The sequence below is a fragment of the Nerophis ophidion genome, linkage group LG15 (assembly GCF_033978795.1).
Source record: "Nerophis ophidion isolate RoL-2023_Sa linkage group LG15, RoL_Noph_v1.0, whole genome shotgun sequence".
Classification (NCBI taxonomy): Eukaryota; Metazoa; Chordata; class Actinopteri; order Syngnathiformes; family Syngnathidae; genus Nerophis; species Nerophis ophidion.
Window position 1 is genome coordinate 48969831 of NC_084625.1, and position 18954 is coordinate 48988784.

At 44.0% G+C, this 18954-nt stretch overlaps 1 protein-coding gene across 1 annotated transcript in view; it reads right to left on the reverse strand.

The window, feature by feature from the left end:
• Nucleotides 1-2946: 2946 nt before the first annotated feature.
• LOC133569798 (uncharacterized) overlaps nt 2947-18954 on the reverse strand; it is a 33387-nt gene continuing 17379 nt past the window's right edge. The window contains exons 6-7 of the mRNA XM_061922421.1: nt 4199-4294; nt 2947-3031 (exon numbers count right to left, since the gene is read on the reverse strand). Of these exons, the coding sequence (XP_061778405.1) occupies nt 2947-3031; nt 4199-4294 (181 nt within the window). The remainder of the gene's footprint in view (nt 3032-4198; nt 4295-18954) is intronic.

Below are 18954 nucleotides of genomic sequence, written 5' to 3' on the forward strand. Positions count from 1 at the left end.
GGTGTGTGGGATAAAAGTTGCAAAATTCGGCAAAAGTCCCAAAAATGTTTAAAATACCTATCCAAGTTCGAGTCCCACAAGGCCCACCGACAGCCCGCAAGTCCCGCCGCCGGCCAGGATGCCCCGGAAGTCCAAAACGCGCCTAGCAAAGTCCCACCGGAAGTGGGGGAGAAAAGTGAGAAAAGTAAGCAAAAGACCCTAAAATGTTTGAAACACCTACCCAGGTTTGAATCCAACAAGTCCTGCCGCCGGCTGCGCATGTCCCAGGTTTCCCAAAATGTCCAAAACACACCCAGCCAAGTCCCACGGGAAGGGGGTGGGTGGGATAAAAGTTGGAAAAGTCGGCAAATGTCAAAACATTTTTCTAAATATCTACCCAGGTTCGAGTCCCATAAGTCCCGGGATGCCCAAAATGTCCAAAACACACCCAGCCAAGTCCCACGGGAAGGGGGTGGGTGGGATAAAAGTTGGAAAAGTCGGCAAATGTCAAAACATTTTTCTAAATATCTACCCAGGTTCGAGTCCCATAAGTCCCGGGATGCCCAAAATGTCCATAAAACTCCTAGTCAAGTCCCACGGGACGGGTGTGGGTGGGATAAAAGTTGGAAAAGTTGGCAAAAGTCCCAAAAATGTTAAAAAATACCTACCCAGGTTGGAGTCCCTCAAGTCCTGGGATGCCCAAAATGTTCATAACACACCCAGCCAAGTCCCATGGGAATTGGGTGCGTGGGATAAAAGTCGGAAAAGTCGGCAAAAGTCCCAAAAATGTTTAAAATACCTATCCAAGTTCGAGTCCCACAAGGCCCACCGACAGCCCGCAAGTCCCGCCGCCGGCCAGGATGCCCCGGAAGTCCAAAACGCCTCTAGCAAAGTCCCACCGGAAGTGGGGGAGAAAAGTGAGAAAAGTAAGCAAAAGACCCTAAAATGTTTGAAATACCTACCCAGGTTCGAATCCAACAAGTCCTGCCGCCGGCTGCGCATGTCCCAGGTTTCCCAAAATGTCCAAAACACACCCAGCCAAGTCCCACGGGAAGGGGGTGGGTGGGATAAAAGTTGGAAAAGTCGGCAAATGTCAAAACATTTTTCTAAATATCTACCCAGGTTCGAGTCCCAAAAGTCCCGGGATGCCCAAAATGTCCATAACACACCTAGTCAAGTCCCATGGGAAGGGTGTGGGTGAGATAAAAGTTGGAAAAGTTGGCAAAAGTCCCAAAAATGTTAAAAAAATACCTACCCAGGTTCGAGTCCCATAAGTCCCGAGATGCCCCAAATTTCCATAAAACACCTAGTCAAGTCCCACGGGAAGGGTGTGGGTGGGATAAAAGTTGGAAAAGTTGGCAAAAGTCCCAAAAATGTTAAAAAATACCTATCCAGGTTCGAGTCCCTCAAGTCCTGGGATGCCCAAAATGTTCATAACACACCCAGCCAAGTCCCATGGGAATTGGGTGTGTGGGATAAAAGTTGCAAAATTCGGCAAAAGTCCCAAAAATGTTTAAAATACCTATCCAAGTTCGAGTCCCACAAGGCCCACCGACAGCCCGCAAGTCCCGCCGCCGGCCAGGATGCCCCGGAAGTCCAAAACGCGCCTAGCAAAGTCCCACCGGAAGTGGGGGAGAAAAGTGAGAAAAGTAAGCAAAAGACCCTAAAATGTTTGAAACACCTACCCAGGTTTGAATCCAACAAGTCCTGCCGCCGGCTGCGCATGTCCCAGGTTTCCCAAAATGTCCAAAACACACCCAGCCAAGTCCCACGGGAAGGGGGTGGGTGGGATAAAAGTTGGAAAAGTCGGCAAATGTCAAAACATTTTTCTAAATATCTACCCAGGTTCGAGTCCCATAAGTCCCGGGATGCCCAAAATGTCCATAACACACCTAGTCAAGTCCCACGGGAAGGGTGTGGGTGGGATAAAAATTGGAAAAGTTGGCAAAAGTCCTAAAAATGTTAAAAAATACCTACCCAGGTACGAGTCCCACAAGTCCCGGGATGCCCAAAATGTCCATAAAACACCTAGTCAAGTCCCACGGGAAGGGTGTGGTTGGGATAAAAGTTGGAAAAGTTGGCAAAAGTCCCAAAAATGTTAAAATATACCTATCCAGGTTCGAGTCCCTCAAGTCCTGGGATGCCCAAAATGTTCATAACACACCCAGCCAAGTCCCATGGGAATTGGGTGCGTGGGATAAAAGTTTGAAAATTCGGCAAAAGTCCCAAAAATGTTTAAAATACCTATCCAAGTTCGAGTCCCACAAGGCCCACCGACAGCCCGCAAGTCCCGCCGCCGGCCAGGATGCCCCGGAAGTCCAAAACGCGCCTAGCAAAGTCCCACCGGAAGTGGGGGAGAAAAGTGAGAAAAGTAGGCAAAAGTCCCTAAAATGTTTGAAATACCTACCCAGGTTCGAATCCAACAAGTCCTGCCGCCGGCTGCGCATGTCCCAGGTTTCCCAAAATGTCCAAAACACACCCAGCCAAGTCCCACGGGAAGGGGGTGGGTGGGATAAAAGTTGGAAAAGTCGGCAAATGTCAAAACATTTTTCTAAATATCTACCCAGGTTCGAGTCCCAAAAGTCCCGGGATGCCCAAAATGTCCATAACACACCTAGTCAAGTCCCATGGGAAGGGTGTGGGTGAGATAAAAGTTGGAAAAGTTGGCAAAAGTCCCAAAAATGTTAAAAAATACCTACCCAGATTCGAGTCCCACAAGTCCCGGGATGCCCAAAATTTCCATAAAACACCTAGTCAAGTCCCACGGGAAAGGTGTGGGTGGGATAAAAGTTGGAAAAGTTGGCAAAAGTCCAGAAAAATGTTAAAAAATACCGATCCAGGTTCGAGTCCCTCAAGTCCTGGGATGCCCAAAATGTTCATAACACACCCAGCCAAGTCCAATGGGAATTGGGTGCGTGGGATAAAAGTTGGAAAATTCGGCAAAAGTCCCAAAAATGTTTAAAATACCTATCCAAGTTCCAGTCCCACAAGGCCCACCGACAGCCCGCAAGTCCCGCCGCCGGCCAGGATGCCCCGGAAGTCCAAAACGCGCCTAGCAAAGTCCCACCGGAAGTGGGGGAGAAAAGTGAGAAAAGTAGGCAAAAGTCCCTAAAATGTTTGAAATACCTACCCAGGTTCGAATCCAACAAGTCCTGCCGCTGGCTGCGCATGTCCTAGGTTTCCCAAAATGTCCAAAACACACCCAGCCAAGTCCCACCGGAAGTGGGGGAGAAAAGTGAGAAAAGTAGGCAAAAGTCCCTAAAATGTTTGAAATACCTACCCAGGTTCGAATCCAACAAGTCCTGCCGCCGGCTGCGCATGTCCCAGGTTTCCCAAAATGTCCAAAACACACCCAGCCAAGTCCCACGGGAAGGGGGTGGGTGGGATAAAAGTAGGAAAAGTCGGCAAAAGTCCCAAAAAATTTCTAAATATCTACCCAGGTTCCAGTCCCACAAGGCCCACTGACAGCCCGCAAGTCCCGCCACCGGCCGGGATGCCCCAGGAGTCCAAAACGCGCCCAGCAAAGTCCCACCGGAAGTGGGGGAGAGAAGTGAGAAAAGTAGGCAAAAGTTGGAAAACTGCAAAACTCCCAAAAATGTTTAAAATACCTACCCAAGTTCGAGTCCCACAAGTCCTGCCACCGGCCGCGCAAGTCCCGGGATGCCCAAAATGTCCATAAAACTCCTAGTCAAGTCCCACGGGACGGGTGTGGGTGGGATAAAAGTTGGAAAAGTTGGCAAAAGTCCCAAAAATGTTAAAAAATACCTACCCAGGTTGGAGTCCCTCAAGTCCTGGGATGCCCAAAATGTTCATAACACACCCAGCCAAGTCCCATGGGAATTGGGTGCGTGGGATAAAAGTCGGAAAAGTCGGCAAAAGTCCCAAAAATGTTTAAAATACCTATCCAAGTTCGAGTCCCACAAGGCCCACCGACAGCCCGCAAGTCCTGCCGCCGGCCAGGATGCCCCGGAAGTCCAAAACGCGCCTAGCAAAGTCCCACCGGAAGTGGGGGAGAAAAGTGAGAAAAGTAGGCAAAAGTCCCTAAAATGTTTGAAATACCTACCCAGGTTCGAATCCAACAAGTCCTGCCGCCGGATGCGCATGTCCCAGGTTTCCCAAAATGTCCAAAACACACCCAGCCAAGTCCCACGGGAAGGGGGTGGGTGGGATAAAAGTAGGAAAAGTCGGCAAAAGTCCCAAAAAATTTCTAAATATCTACCCAGGTTCCAGTCCCACAAGGCCCACTGACAGCCCGCAAGTCCCGCCACCGGCCGGGATGCCCCAGAAGTCCAAAACGCGCCCAGCAAAGTCCCACCTGAAGTGGGGGAGAGAAGTGAGAAAAGTAGGCAAAAGTTGGAAAACTGCAAAACTCCCAAAAATGTTTAAAATACCTATCCAAGTTCGAGTCCCACAAGGCCCACCGACAGCCCGCAAGTCCCGCCGCCGGCCAGGATGCCCCGGAAGTCCAAAACGCGCCTAGCAAAGTGCCACCGGAAGTGGGGGAGAAAAGTGAGAAAAGTAGGCAAAAGTCCCTAAAATGTTTGAAATACCTACCCAGGTTCGAATCCAACAAGTCCTGCCGCCGGCTGCGCATGTCCCAGGTTTCCCAAAATGTTCATAACACAGCCAGCCGAGTCCCACGGGAAGGGTGATGGATGTGATAAAATTTGGAAAAGTCGGCAAAAGTCCCAAAATTGTTCAAAATACCTACCCAGGTTCGAGTCCCACAAGTCCCGGGATGCCCAAAATGTCCATAACACACCTAGTCAAGTCCCACGGGAAGGGTGTGGGTGGGATGAAAGTTGGCAAAAGTCCCAAAAATGTTAAAAAAAATATCTACCCAGGTACGAGTCCCACCAGTCTCGCCGCCGGCCGTGCAAGTCCCGCCGTCGGCTGGGCTGCCCAAAATGTCCAAAACGCACCTAGCAAAGTCCCACGGGAAGTGGGGGAGAAAAGTGAGAAATGTCCACTTAGATGTCAGTTTTTGCAGTGTGACCGGACTTCGTGCGAGGAAAGCACTGAACTCGGACTGAAAAGCAAAAAGTGCTTTGTATTGATCATTGTGTTGTCAAAGCAACAGCACAGAAATTAGTGAACGGAAGGAGATTTGTATTATAGAGATGTCTTTCTCGTCATGGTCTTGTTTGTTTGTCTAAAACCCAGCTCTGGTCATTAGCAAGCTGGGGACTTATTGAACCGTTATTGACTGCAGACTAGGAACGTCTGGTGATTTATACACGGCACCTTTCCAAAGTCAGCAACATATAAGCATAAGGATTGCCGGACTCCGGGGTTACGCGTTGTACTTATGACAGTCCTACCCTTTACGTAAAAATGTCAGCCCTCCCCCCGATCAAAGAACTCCCGAGGTGCTCTGGGTGCTTCTGTTAAAAGCAGCCACAGAAACCGTGGGGTTGTGTTGGATCAGTTAATGTCTTTGGAGGGTCACTGGGCCCCATTCAGCAACAGTTCCTAAGAACAAATGTTGTTCTTTGGCTGAAGTTTTTAAGGAGATTTTTGTACTCACCAATTCATAGATAGATTTATACACGGCGCCTTTCCAAAGTAAGCAACATTTAAGCATTAGGATTGCCGGTTTCCGGGGTTATACGTGGTACTTAAGACAGTCGTACACTTTACGTAAAAATATTCCCCCCGATCAAAGAACTCCCCTTGGTGCTCTGGGTGCTTCTGTTAAAAGCAGTTGCAGAAACCGTGGGGTTGTGTTGGATCAGTCAATGTCTTTGGAGGGTCACTGGGCCCCATTCAGCAACAGTTCCTAAGAACAAATTTTGTTCTTTGGCTCAAGTTTGTAAGGAGATTTTTGTACTCACCAATTCATAGATAGATTTATACACGGCGCCTTTCCAAAGTAAGCAACATTTAAGCATTAGGATTGCCGGATTCCGAGGTTATGCGTGGTACTTACGACAGTCGTACCCTTTACGTAAAAATATCCCCCACGATCAAAGAACTCCCTTGGTGCTCTGGGTGCTTCTGTTAAAATCAGCCGCAGAAACCATGGGGTTGTGTTGGATCAGTCAGTGTCTTTGGGGGGGTCACTGGGCCCCATTCAGCAACATTTCCTAAGAACAAATTTTGTTCTTTGGCTCAAGTTTGTAAGGAGATGTTTGTACTCACCAATTCATAGATAGATTTATACACGGCGCCTTTCCAAAGTAAGCAACATTTAAGCATTAGGATTGCCGGTTTCCGGGGTTATACATGGTACTTACGACAGTCGTACCCTTTACGTAAAAATATCCCCCCCCCGATCAAAGAACTCCCTTGGTGCTCTGGGTGCTTCTGTTAAAATCAGCCGCAGAAACTGTGGGGTTGTGTTGGATCAGTAAATGTCTTTGGAGGGTCACTGGGCCCCATTCAGCAACCGTTCCTAAGAACAAATGTTGTGCTTTGGCTCAAGTTTGTAAGGAGATTTTTGTACTCACCAATTCATAGATAGATTTATACACGGTGCCTTTCCAAAGTAAGCAACATTTAAGCATTAGGATTGCCGGATTCTGAGGTTATGCGTGGTACTTACGACAGTCGTACCCTTTACGTAAAAATATCCCCCCCGATCAAAGAACTCCCGTGGTGCTCTGGGTGCTTCTGTTAAAATCAGCCGCAGAAACCGTGGGGTTGTGTTGGATCAGGCAATGTCTTTGGAGGGTCACTGGGCCCCATTCAGCAACTTTCCCTAAGAACAAATTTTGTTCTTTGGCTCAAGTTTGTAAGGAGATTTTTGTACTCACCAATTCATGGATAGATTTATACACTGTGCCTTTCCAAAGTAAGCAACATTTAAGCATTAGGATTGCCGGATTCTGAGGTTATGCGTGGTACTTACGACAGTCGTACCCTTTACGTAAAAATATCCCCCCCGATCAAAGAACTCCCGTGGTGCTCTGGGTGCTTCTGTTAAAATCAGCCGCAGAAACCGTGGGGTTGTGTTGGATCAGGCAATGTCTTTGGAGGGTCACTGGGCCCCATTCAGCAACAGTCCCTAAGAACAAATTTTGTTTCTTTGGCTCAAGTTTGTAAGGAGATTTTTGTACTCACCAATTCATAGATAGATTTATACACGGTGCCTTTCCAAAGTAAGCAACATTTAAGGATTAGGATTGCCGGATTCCGAGGTTATGTGTGGTACTTACGACAGTCGTACCCTTTACGTAAAAATATCCCCCCGATCAAAGAACTCCCTTGGTGCTCTGGGTGCTTCTGTTAAAATCAGCCGCAGAAACCGTGGGGTTGTGTTGGATCAGTCAATGTCTTTGGAGGGTCACTGGGCCCCATTCAGCAACAGTCCCTAAGAACAAATTTTGTTCTTTGGCTCAAGTTTGTAAGGAGATTTTTGTACTCACCAATTCATAGATAGATTTATACATGGTGCCTTTCCAAAGTAAGCAACATTTAAATATTAGGATTGCCGTATTCCGGGGTTATGCGTGGTACTTACGACAGTCGTACCCTTTACGTAAAAATATCCCCCCCTGATCAAAGAACTCCCTTGGTGCTCTGGGTGCTTCTGTTAAAATCAGCCACAGAAACCGTGGGGTTGTGTTGGATCAGTCAATGTCTTTGGAGGGTCACTGGGCCCCATTCAGCAACCGTCCCTAAGAACAAATGTTGTTCTTTGGCTCAAGTTTTTAAGGAGATTTTTGTACTCACCAATTGCATAATCCCCACATTTTTCAACCTATTCCAACCATTCCACCTTCCACATATTCCAATGATAAGTTTTCTCAAGTTCCAAAAAATTCCAGGAATTCCCAGAATACTGTTGACTACTTCCACACAAGGAATGGGGCATTTTTCCAAGTTGCACAATTTCCACATTTTTCAACGAATTCAAATAATTCCACCTTCAACACATTCCACCATCCTGGACATTCCAATGATAATTTTTCCAAGTTCAAATAAAAATTCCAGGATTTCCCAGCATTATGTCGACTACATCCACATTTTTCAACCCACTTCAACCCTTTCACTGTCAAAACATTCCTCTTAATCAGGACAAACAAAATGTTTGTTTTTAAATACGTAAAATACAGGGTTTTCCTGAAATTGCTGGTAATTCGTGATACTCTTTCTCAAAAAAAATTTTTACTACTTCAAAAAGTTCTCGACCAATTTGAAAAATTCCAACACTAACCATTTCAACTCATTCAGACCATTCAAGTTTTTTACCGTGTTCAAAATAATTCCGGCTTTACCCGAATTTCCAGGAATTTTCCCAAGTCTGCACAATCCCTACATTTTTCAACCTATTAGAACCATTCCACCTTCAACATATTCCAGTGATAAGTTTTCTGAGTTCAAAAAACTTCCAGGAATTCCCAGAATTCTGTCAACTACATCCACACAAGGAATGGGGCATTTTTCCGCATTTTTCCAAGTTGCACAATTCCCACATTTTTCAACCGATTCAAAACATTCCACTTTCAACACATTCCACCATCGTGGACATTCCAATTAAAATGTTTCCAAGTTCAAAAAAATTCCAGGAATTCCCAGAATTCTGTTAACTACATCCACACAAGGACAGGGGCATTTTTCCAAGTTGCACAATTCCCAAATTTTTCAACCGATTCAAACCATTCCACCTTCAACACATTCCACCATCCTGGACATTCCAATGATAATTCCTCCAAGTTCAAAATAATTCCAGGAATTCCCAGAATTATGTCAACAACATCCATACAAAGAATGGGGCATTTTTCCAAGTTGCACAATCCCCACATTTTTCAAACTATTCACACCATTCCACTTTCAACACATTCCACCATCCTGGACATTCCAATGATAATTTCTCCAAGTTCAAAAAAATTCCAGGAATTCCCAGAATTCTGTCAATAGCATCCATACAAGGAATGGGGCATTTTTCCAAGTTGCACAATTACCACATTTTTCAACGACTTCAAACCATTCCACCTTCAACACATCCCACCATCCTGGACATTCCAATGATAATTTCTCCAAGTTCAAAAAAATTCCAGGAATTCCCAGAATTCTGTCAACAACATCCATACAAGGAATGGGGCATTTTTCCAAATTGCACAATTTCCAAATTTTTCAACAAATTCAAACCATTTCAGCGTCAACACATTCCACCATCCTGGACATTCCAATGATAATTTCTCAAAGTTAAAAAAATTCCAGGAATTCCCAGAATTCTGTCAACAACATTCACACAAGGAATGGGGCATTTTTCCAAGTTGCACAATTCCCACATTTTTCAACGAATTCAAACCATTCCACCTTCAACATATTCCAATGATAATTTCCCCAAGTTCAAAAAAATTCCAGGAATTCCCAGAATTCTGTCAACAACATCCACACAAGGAATGGGGCATTTTTCTGCATTTTTCCAAATTGCACAATTCCCACATTTTTCAACCGATTCAAACCATTCCACCTTCAACATATTCCAATGATAAGTTTTCTAAGTTCAAAAAAATTCCAGGAATTCCCAGAATTCTGTCGACTACATCCACACAAGGAAAGGGGCATTATTCTAAGTTGCACAATCCCCACATTTTTCAACCTATTCAAACCATTCCACCTTCCACATATTCCAATGATAAGTTTTCTCAACTTCCAAAAAATTCCAGGAATTCCCAGAATTCTGTCAACTACATCCACACAAGGAATGGGGCATTTTTCCAAGTTGCACAATTTCCACATTTTTCAACGAATTCAAATCATTCCACCTTCAACACATTCCACCATCCTGGACATTCCAATGATAATTTTTCCAAGTTCAAATAAAAATTCCAGGATTTCCCAGCATTATGTCGACTACATCCACATTTTTCAACCCACTTCAACCCTTTCACTGTCAAAACATTCCTCTTAATCAGGACAAACAAAATGTTTGTTTTTAAATATGAAAAATACCGGGTTTTCCTGAAATTCCTGGAAATTCGTAATACTCTTTCTCAAATAAAAATGTTACTACTTCAAAAAGTTCTCGACCAATTTGAAAAATTCCAACACTAACCATTTCAACTCATTCAGACCATTCAAGTTTTTTACCATGTTCATAATAATTCCGGCTTTACCCGAATTTCCAGGAATTTTCCCAAGTCTGCACAATCCCCACATTTTTCAACCTATTAGAACCATTCCACCTTCAACATATTCCAGTGAGAAGTTTTCTGAGTTTAAAAAACTTCCAGGAATTCCCAGAATTCTGTCAACTACATCCACACAAGGAATGGGGCATTTTTCCGCATTTTTCAAGTTGCACAATTCCCACATTTTTCAACCAATTCAAACCATTCCACCTTCAACACATTCCACCATCCTGGACATTCCAATGATAATTTTTCCAAGTTCAAAAAAACTCCATGAATTCCCAGAATTCTGTCAATTACATCCACACAAGGAATGGGGCATTTTTCCAAGTTGCACAATTCCCACATTTTTCAAACTATTCACACCATTCCACTTTCAACACATTCCAACATCCTGGACATTCCAATTAAAATTTTTCCGAGTTCAAAAAAATTCCAGGAAATCCCAAAATTCTGTCAACAACATCCATACAAGGAATGGGGCACTTTTCCAAATTGCACAATTTCCAACATTTTCAACAAATTCAAACCATTCCACCTTCAACACATTCCACCATCCTGGACATTCCAATGATAATTTTTCCAAGTTCAAAAAAAATTCCAGGAATTCCCAGAATTCTGTCAACAACATCCATACAAGGAATGGGGCATTTTTCCAATTTGCACAATTTCCAAATTTTTCAACAAATTCAAACCATTCCACCTTCAACACATTCCACCATCCTGGACATTCCAATGATAATTTCTCCGAGTTTAAAAAAATTCCAGGAATTACCAGAATTAGGTCGACTCCTTTCACATTTTTCAACCGTCAAAACATTGCTCTTAATCAGGACAAACAAAGGTTTTGTTTTTAAATACAAAAATACCTGGTTTTCCTGAAATTCCTGGAAATGTCTAATACCCTTTCTTAACTAAAAATGTTACTACTTCAAAAAGTTCTCGACCAATTTGAAAAATTCCAACACTAACCATTTCAACTCATTCAGACCATTCAAGTTTTTTACCATTTTCAAAATAATTCCGGCTTTACCTGAATTTCCAGGAATTTTCCCAAGTCTGCACAATCCCCACATTTTTCAACCTATTCCAACCATTCCACCTTCAACATATTCCAGTGATAAGTTTTCCAAGTTCAAAAAAATTCCAGGAATTCCCAGAATTCTGGCAACTATATCCACAAAGGGAATGGGGCATTTTTCCGCATTTTTCCATGTTTCACAATTCCCACATTTTTCAACCTATTCCAACCATTCCACCTTCAACACATTCCACCATCCTGGAAATTCCAATGATAATTCCTCCAAGTTCAACAAAATTCCAGGAATTCCCAGAATTCTGTCAACAACATCCATACGAGGAATGGGGCATTTTTCCAAGTTGCACAATCCCCACATATTTCAAACTATTCACACCATTCCAAAATCAACACATGTCACTCATCCTAAACATTCAAACTAGCCCTTTCCCTAGTTCAGAACCAACTTCCGGTTTTCCTGGAAAGCCGAATGCGAAAGGGACAAGCATTAGAAAATGGAATGGAATGGAGAACAATGCACAGACTAACATAGATTTGCAAATCATAACATATATAAAAGTAAAAAAAGGTAATGCATTAATTCCTTTCCCTAAACATCAATAGTTAGTAATTAAAATATAAAGTAACAAGTAACTGTAATGAATGATCAGTTTAAAGCATGTTTCCTAACATTTGTTCACCATTACTCCCGAAGCCCGGAGGCAGAATTATGTTCCTTCAGACCCTTTTTTCCAGTGAGAAAGCCAACATGAGATTTGTTTATCTGCCATCTGGGCTTGTTCAGAAGGCGGTGTCTGGACTCAGATGAGAGCTTCTCGCTATCTTTCTCAAAGTCGGGCTTTTCAAAGTCCTGGAAGGCCCGGCAAAGAATGGCGTGTGTGACGTTTCATGCGTCCGACATTTCCATTCCCGGAGAAGCCAACAATTAATCTCTCGCGGATTGCGTTCCTTCTCTGACTCTGGTTTATTTAAAGTTCTACTGAAATGCGATTTTCTTATTCAAACGGGGATAGCAGCTCCATTCTATGTGTCATACTTGATCATTTCGTGATATTGCCATATTTTTGCTGAAAGGGTTTAATAGAGAACATCCACGATAAAATTTGCAACTTTTGGTCGCTAATAAAAAAGCCTTGCCTGTACCGGGTTGTGGAGCTCCTCACATCTGAACATGGCCACCAGCAGCGAGAGCGATTCGGACCGAGAAACCGACATATTCCCCATTAATCCGAGCGAAAATGGACGATTTCTGGATGAGGAAAGTGAGAGTGAATCTCTGCGCTGCTGATCCGCCTCCGATTTGGGATGGTTTCCTGCTGGCTCCGCTGTGAACGGGACTCTCGCTGCGGTTGGATCCGCTTTGGACTGGACTCTCGCGACTGTGTTGGATCCAATATGGATTGAACTTTCACAGTATCATGTTAGACCCGCTCGACATCCATTGCTTTCGTCCTCTCCAAGGTTCTCATAGTCATCGTTGTCACCGACGTCCCACTGGGTGTGAGTTTTCCTTGCCCTTATGTGGGCCCACCGAGGATGTCGTAGTGGTTTGTGCAGCCCTTTGAGACACTAGTGATTTAGGGCTATATAAGTAAACATTGATTGATTGATTGATTGATTGATAGAAGAAAAAGAAAAACTAGCATCAGGGCGATTCAGATGTTATTAGACACATTTACTAGGATAATTCTGGAAAATCCCTCATCTGCTTATTGTGTTACTAGTGTTTTAGTGAGATTAGAAGCATTTAAGTCTCACCTTAAAACTCATTTGTATACTCTAGCCTTTAAATAGACCTCCTTTTTGGACCAGTTGATCTGCCGCTTCTTTTCTTTTTCTCCTCTGTCCCCCTCCTCCCTTGTGGAGGGGGTCCGGTCCGATGACCATGGATGAAGTACTGGCTGTCCAGAGTCGAGACCCAGGATGGACCGCTCGCCTGTGTATCGCTGCTGATCCGCCTCCGCTTGGGATGGTTTCCTGTGGACGGGACTCTCGCTGCTGTCTTGGATCCGCTTTGAACTGAACTCTCGCGGCTGTGTTGGAGCCACTATGGATTGAACTTTCACAGTATCATGTTAGACCCGCTCGACATCCATTGCTTTCGGTCCCATAGAGGGTGGGGGTTGCCCACATTTGAGGTCCTCTCCAAGGTTTCTCATAGTCAGCATTGTCACTGGCGTCCCACTGGATGTGAATTCTCCCTGCCCACTGGGTGTGAGTTTTCCTTGCCCTTCTGTGGGTTCTTCCGAGGATGTCGTAGTCGACATTTGTGATTTAGGGCTATATAAATAAACATTGATTGATTGATTTATTGATTATATGGTTGTACCTGTACAACCTGGAAGTCGGAGGGGTGTGACTACGGGTGTGGTGACCGCCAGTGTCTCTGAGGGAAGCCACGTTTCTCGACGAGGCTAAGGAAGCTGACGCTTCCTCCATGGTGGTGGGCGGCCGGTGGGTGGAGGCAAGAGAGTCCGCAGCTGCCTCTTTGACAGGTGCAGGAGGAACAACGCAAGCTCTCCGCTCATGTCTACGGTAAGAACCGACTTATTAACCACCATTTTCTCACCGAAACCTGCCGGTTGACATGTGGTCGGGAACCATGTTCGCTTGACCGCTCTGTTCCATAGTAAAGCTTCACCGTCATCTTTCGGGAACGTAAACAATGAAACGCCGGCTCTGTTTGTGTTGCTAAAGGCGGCCGCAATACACCGCTTCCCACCTACAGCTTTCTTCTTTGACGTCTCCATTATTCATTGAACAAATTGCAAAAGATTCAGCAACACAGATGTCCAGAATACTGTGGAATTATGCGATGAAAAGAGACGACTTATAGACTGTGTTCCTCCTCAGTGTGTTTACTATTTCCTGTCCTTAGTTCCTGTCTAGTGCTCTTATTTTGTCAGCCTCCTGTCTTGTTCCCTGATCGCTGTGTTCCTCCTCGGTGTGTTTAGTATTTCCTGTCCTTAGTTCCTGTCTAGTGCTCTTATTTTGTCAGCTTCCTGTCTTGTTCCCTGAGTGCTGTGTTCCTCCTCGGTGTGTTTAGTATTCCCTGTCCTTAGTTCCTGTCTAGTGCTCTTGTTTTGTCAGCTTCCTGTCTTGTTCCCTGAGTGCTGTGTCCCTCCTCGGTGTGTTTAGTATTCCCTGTCCTTAGTTCCTGTCCAGTGCTCTTGTTTTGTCAGCTTCCTGTCTTGTTCCCTGATCGTTGTGTTCCTCCTCGGTGTGTTTAGTATTTCCTGTCCTTAGTTCCTGTCTAGTGCTCTTGTTTTGTCAGCTTCCTGTCTTGTTCCCTGAGTGCTGTGTTCCTCCTCGGTGTGTTTAGTATTCCCTTTCCTTAGTTCCTGTCTAGTGCTCTTGTTTTGTCAGCTTCCTGTCTTGTTCCCTGAGCGCTGTGTTCCTCCTCGGTGTGTTTAGTATTCCCTGTCCTTAGTTCCTGTCTAGTGCTCTTGTTTTGTCGGCTTCCTGTCTTGTTCCCTGAGTGCTGTGTTCCTCCTCAGTGTGTTTAGTATTCCCTGTCCTTAGTTCCTGTCTAGTGCTCTTGTTTTGTCAGCTTCCTGTCTTGTTCCCTGATCGCTGTGTTCCTCCTCGGTGTGTTTAGTATTCCCTGTCCTTAGTTCCTGTCTAGTGCTCTTATTTTGTCAGCTTCCTGTCTTGTTCCCTCAGTGCTGTGTTCCTCCTCGGTGTGTTTAGTGTTTCCTGTCCTTAGTTCCTGTCTAGTGCTCTTGTTTAGTCAGCTTCCTGTCTTGTTCCCTGATCGCTGTGGTCCTCCTCGGTGTGTTTAGTATTCCCTGTCCTTAGTTCCTGTCTAGTGCTCTTAATTTGTCAGCTTCCTGTCTTGTTCCCTGAGCGCTGTGTTGCTCCTCAGTGTGTTTAGTATTCCCTGTCCTTAGTTCCTGTCTAGTGCTCTTGTTTTGTCGGCTTCCTGTCTTGTTCCCTGAGTGCTGTGTTCCTCCTCAGTGTGTTTAGTATTCCCTGTCCTTAGTTCCTGTCTAGTGCTCTTGTTTTGTCAGCTTCCTGTCTTGTTCCCTGATCGCTGTGTTCCTCCTCGGTGTGTTTAGTATTCCCTGTCCTTAGTTCCTGTCTAGTGCTCTTATTTTGTCAGCTTCCTGTCTTGTTCCCTCAGTGCTGTGTTCCTCCTCGGTGTGTTTAGTGTTTCCTGTCCTTAGTTCCTGTCTAGTGCTCTTGTTTAGTCAGCTTCCTGTCTTGTTCCCTGATCGCTGTGGTCCTCCTCGGTGTGTTTAGTATTCCCTGTCCTTAGTTCCTGTCTAGTGCTCTTAATTTGTCAGCTTCCTGTCTTGTTCCCTGAGCGCTGTGTTGCTCCTCAGTGTGTTTAGTATTCCCTGTCCTTAGTTCCTGTCTAGTGCTCTTGTTTTGTCAGCTTCCTGTTTTGTTCCCTGAGTGCTGTGTCCCTCCTCGGTGTGTTTAGTATTCCCTGTCCTTAGTTCCTGTCTAGTGCTCTTATTTTGTCAGCTTCCTGTCTTGTTCCCTGATCGCTGTGTTCCTCCTCGGTGTGTTTAGTATTCCCTGTCCTTAGTTCCTGTCTAGTGCTCTTGTTTTGTCAGCTTCCTGTCTTGTTCCCTGAGTGCTGTGTCCCTCCTTGGTGTGTTGAGTATTTCCTGTCCTTAGTTCCTGTCCAGTGCTCTTGTTTTGTCAGCTTCCTGTCTTGTTCCCTGAGCGCTGTGTTCCTCCTCGGTGTGTTTAGTATTCCCTGTCCTTAGTTCCTGTCTAGTGCTCTTGTTTTGTCAGCTTCCTGTCTTGTTCCCTGAGTGCTGTGTCCCTCCTTGGTGTGTTGAGTATTTCCTGTCCTTAGTTCCTGTCCAGTGCTCTTGTTTTGTCAGCTTCCTGTCTTGTTCCCTGAGCGCTGTGTTCCTCCTCGGTGTGTTTAGTATTCCCTGTCCTTAGTTCCTGTCTAGTGTTCTTATTTTGTCAGCTTCCTGTCTTGTTCCCTGATCGCTGTGTTCCTCCTCGGTGTGTTTAGTATGTCCTGTCCTTAGTTCCTGTCTAGTGCTCTTGTTTTGTCAGCTTCCTGTCTTGTTCCCCTGAGTGCTGTGGCCGATTGGCATCTGGCCACACCTGTTGCCAATCAGCCCGCTCCTCCTTTGTCTTGCGTCAGTTGCTGGATCATTGCATTCGGACTTGTCGTCGCCATATGTTGTTCTTGTCGTATCTGTGATTCTTTTAAGCATTTTGTCCTGGTCATCGTAGCGGTAAGCTGTTCTCATTAGCCATTAGTTATTATCAGTTTTTCTGTTTGCTATCCACTAGCTTCCATGCTAAAGTTCCTTTTTTTGTTTTCTAGCTTCCAGTGCTAGCTCCTTTAGTTTGTTATTCCGCCCACTTGCGTGCTTTTTGTTTGTTCTTGTTCTATTATTTGAATTAAATCATGTTTTTCCATTCGATGGGAAAACATCTTGGGGTTCGACAACAACTAACTGTGACATTTAAACGGCTATAGACGGATCTGTTTTAAGCCGAGCAGGCCTACCGGTTGATAGGACGCTTTCTCTCTCGTCCACCTGGCATCTAACGCACGACGTACGAGGAGAGTGTCGACAAAAGACCCGTTCTCTCAAAGTGACTGGTATCTATTTTGAAGTTTCAAGGTGAGCACTGTTGTGGAAGCACATCAGGTTTCTTATTACTTGGCGAAGCAGTCTCCCTGATTAAGGATTCGGTTTGGACGGCGCTTCCGCGAGGATCCTAATTAGTGTGACTCGAACAAAAGATCGGATCGGGCCATCTGCCGCACATAACGAGGAATCCTCACTAATTAAAAACACCTAGGAGAGCTGTTGGGAAGTAACGCCTGGTTAGGTTTCTAAGGTTAGGGAAATCTAATGAACATGAAAATGGGCTCGACTGCTGCGCTTAAGTCCTTGCTTAGCGACGGCAGGCATTGTCTCCTCGGGGAGAGAAGAAGCGGCGATGAGACATTCTAACGTCTTGGGTTGGGTTGTCAGACACTACAAACACACCGCCGGAGTTGCCGGTTTTAGTGCATAATAGCAATGTGGTGATGCAATTCCTGGAGGAATTGGGCGTGAATGCTGACAGAATGTAGTATTAATGGTTTCAATGGTTTTAATGTGGAAGAGTTTGAATTTCCAGGAAAAACAGAATTTGGTTTGGAACTTGGGATAGTTTTAGTTTGAATGTCCAGGATGAGTGGAATGGTTTGAATGGGTTGAAAAATGTGGGAATTGTGCAACTTGGAAAAGTGTCTGATTAATTTCAATGGGATTTTCCTGGAAATTTAGGAATATTTTGGAAAAATTATTAGGATCACGAATGTCCTAAATGAGCTGAATTGTTTGGTGTTGGAATTGTTAAAATCGGGCAAAAAATGTTGTAGTAAATGGTATTAATGAATTTCGGGAAAATCAGGAATTTTTGGAAAATGGTAAATAAAATACTTGAATGGTCTGAATGAGTTGAAATGGTTGGTGTTTGAATTTTTTCGAATTGGTTGAGAAATGTTGAAGTAGTAACATTTTTATTTGAGAAATGATACTACGCAATTCCTGGAAATTCGGGAAAACTGGGAATTTTTGCATTTGATAAAAACGACTTTGGAATGTTTCGACGGTGGAACGGTTGAAGTGGGTTAAAAAATGTGGAAGTTAGTCGACAGAAAAAAAGGTGAAAAAACAAGAATTCTAGGAATTCCTGGAATTTTTTTTTTTACTTGAAAAAATCCTCGTTTAAATGTCCAGGATTGCTGGAATGTGTTGATGGTTGAATGGTTTGAATCGGTTGAAAAATGTGGAAATTGTGGAAGTTTGAAAAATGGTCTTTTCATTTTGAACGTGGAAAAATGTCCCAGAAAACCTTGAATTCTGGGAAATGTGGAAATTTTTTTAAATTTGTCAAGGAAAAACCTAAAATTTCCGAATAGTTTGAACAATTTGAAGTTGGAATGGAAATTGTGGAAGGTAGAGCGTATCAAAATCTGGAGAAGAAGAAGAAGTTCAATGCTGAAATGCTGACAGAATGTAGTATGAATGTATGAATAGTTTCCATGGTTTTAATGTGGAAGAGTTTGAATTTCCAGGAAAAGCAGAATTTGGTTTGGAACTTGGGACAGTTTTAGTTTGAATGTCCAGGATGAGTGGAATGGTTTGAATAGCTTGAAAAATGTGGGAATTGTGCAACTTGAAAAAGTGTCTGATTCATTTCAATGGGAACTTTCTGGAAATTTAGGAATAGCGGAAGAGTTTATCTAGTTAGAGTCTAGTCCATAGTGGATCCAACATAATAGTGAGAGTCCAGTCCATAGTGGATCTAACATAATAGTGAGCGTCCAGTCCATAGTGGATCTAACATAATAGTGAGAGTCCAGTCCATAGTGGATCTAACATAATAGTGAGCGTCCAGTCCATAGTGGATCTAACATAATATTGTGAGAGTTTAATCCATAGTGGATCCAACATAATAGTGAGAGTCCAGTCCATAGTGGATCTAACATAATAGTGAGCGTCCAGTCCATAGTGGATCTAACATAATATTGTGAGAGTTTAATCCATAGTGGATCCAACATAATAGTGAGAGTCCAGTCCATAGTGGATCTAACATAATAATGAGAGTCCAGTCCATAATGGATCCAACCTAATAGTGAGAGTCCAGTCCATAGTGGATCTAACATAATAGTGAAAGTCCAGTCCATAGTAGATCTAACATAATAGTGAGAGTTCAGTCCATAGTGGATCCAACATAATAGTGAGAGACCAGTCCATAGTGGATCTAACATAATAGTGAAAGTCCAGTTCATAGTGGATCTAACATAAAAGTGAAAGTCCAGTCCATAGTGGATCCCACATAATAGTGAGAGTCCAGTCTATAGTGGATCTAAGATAA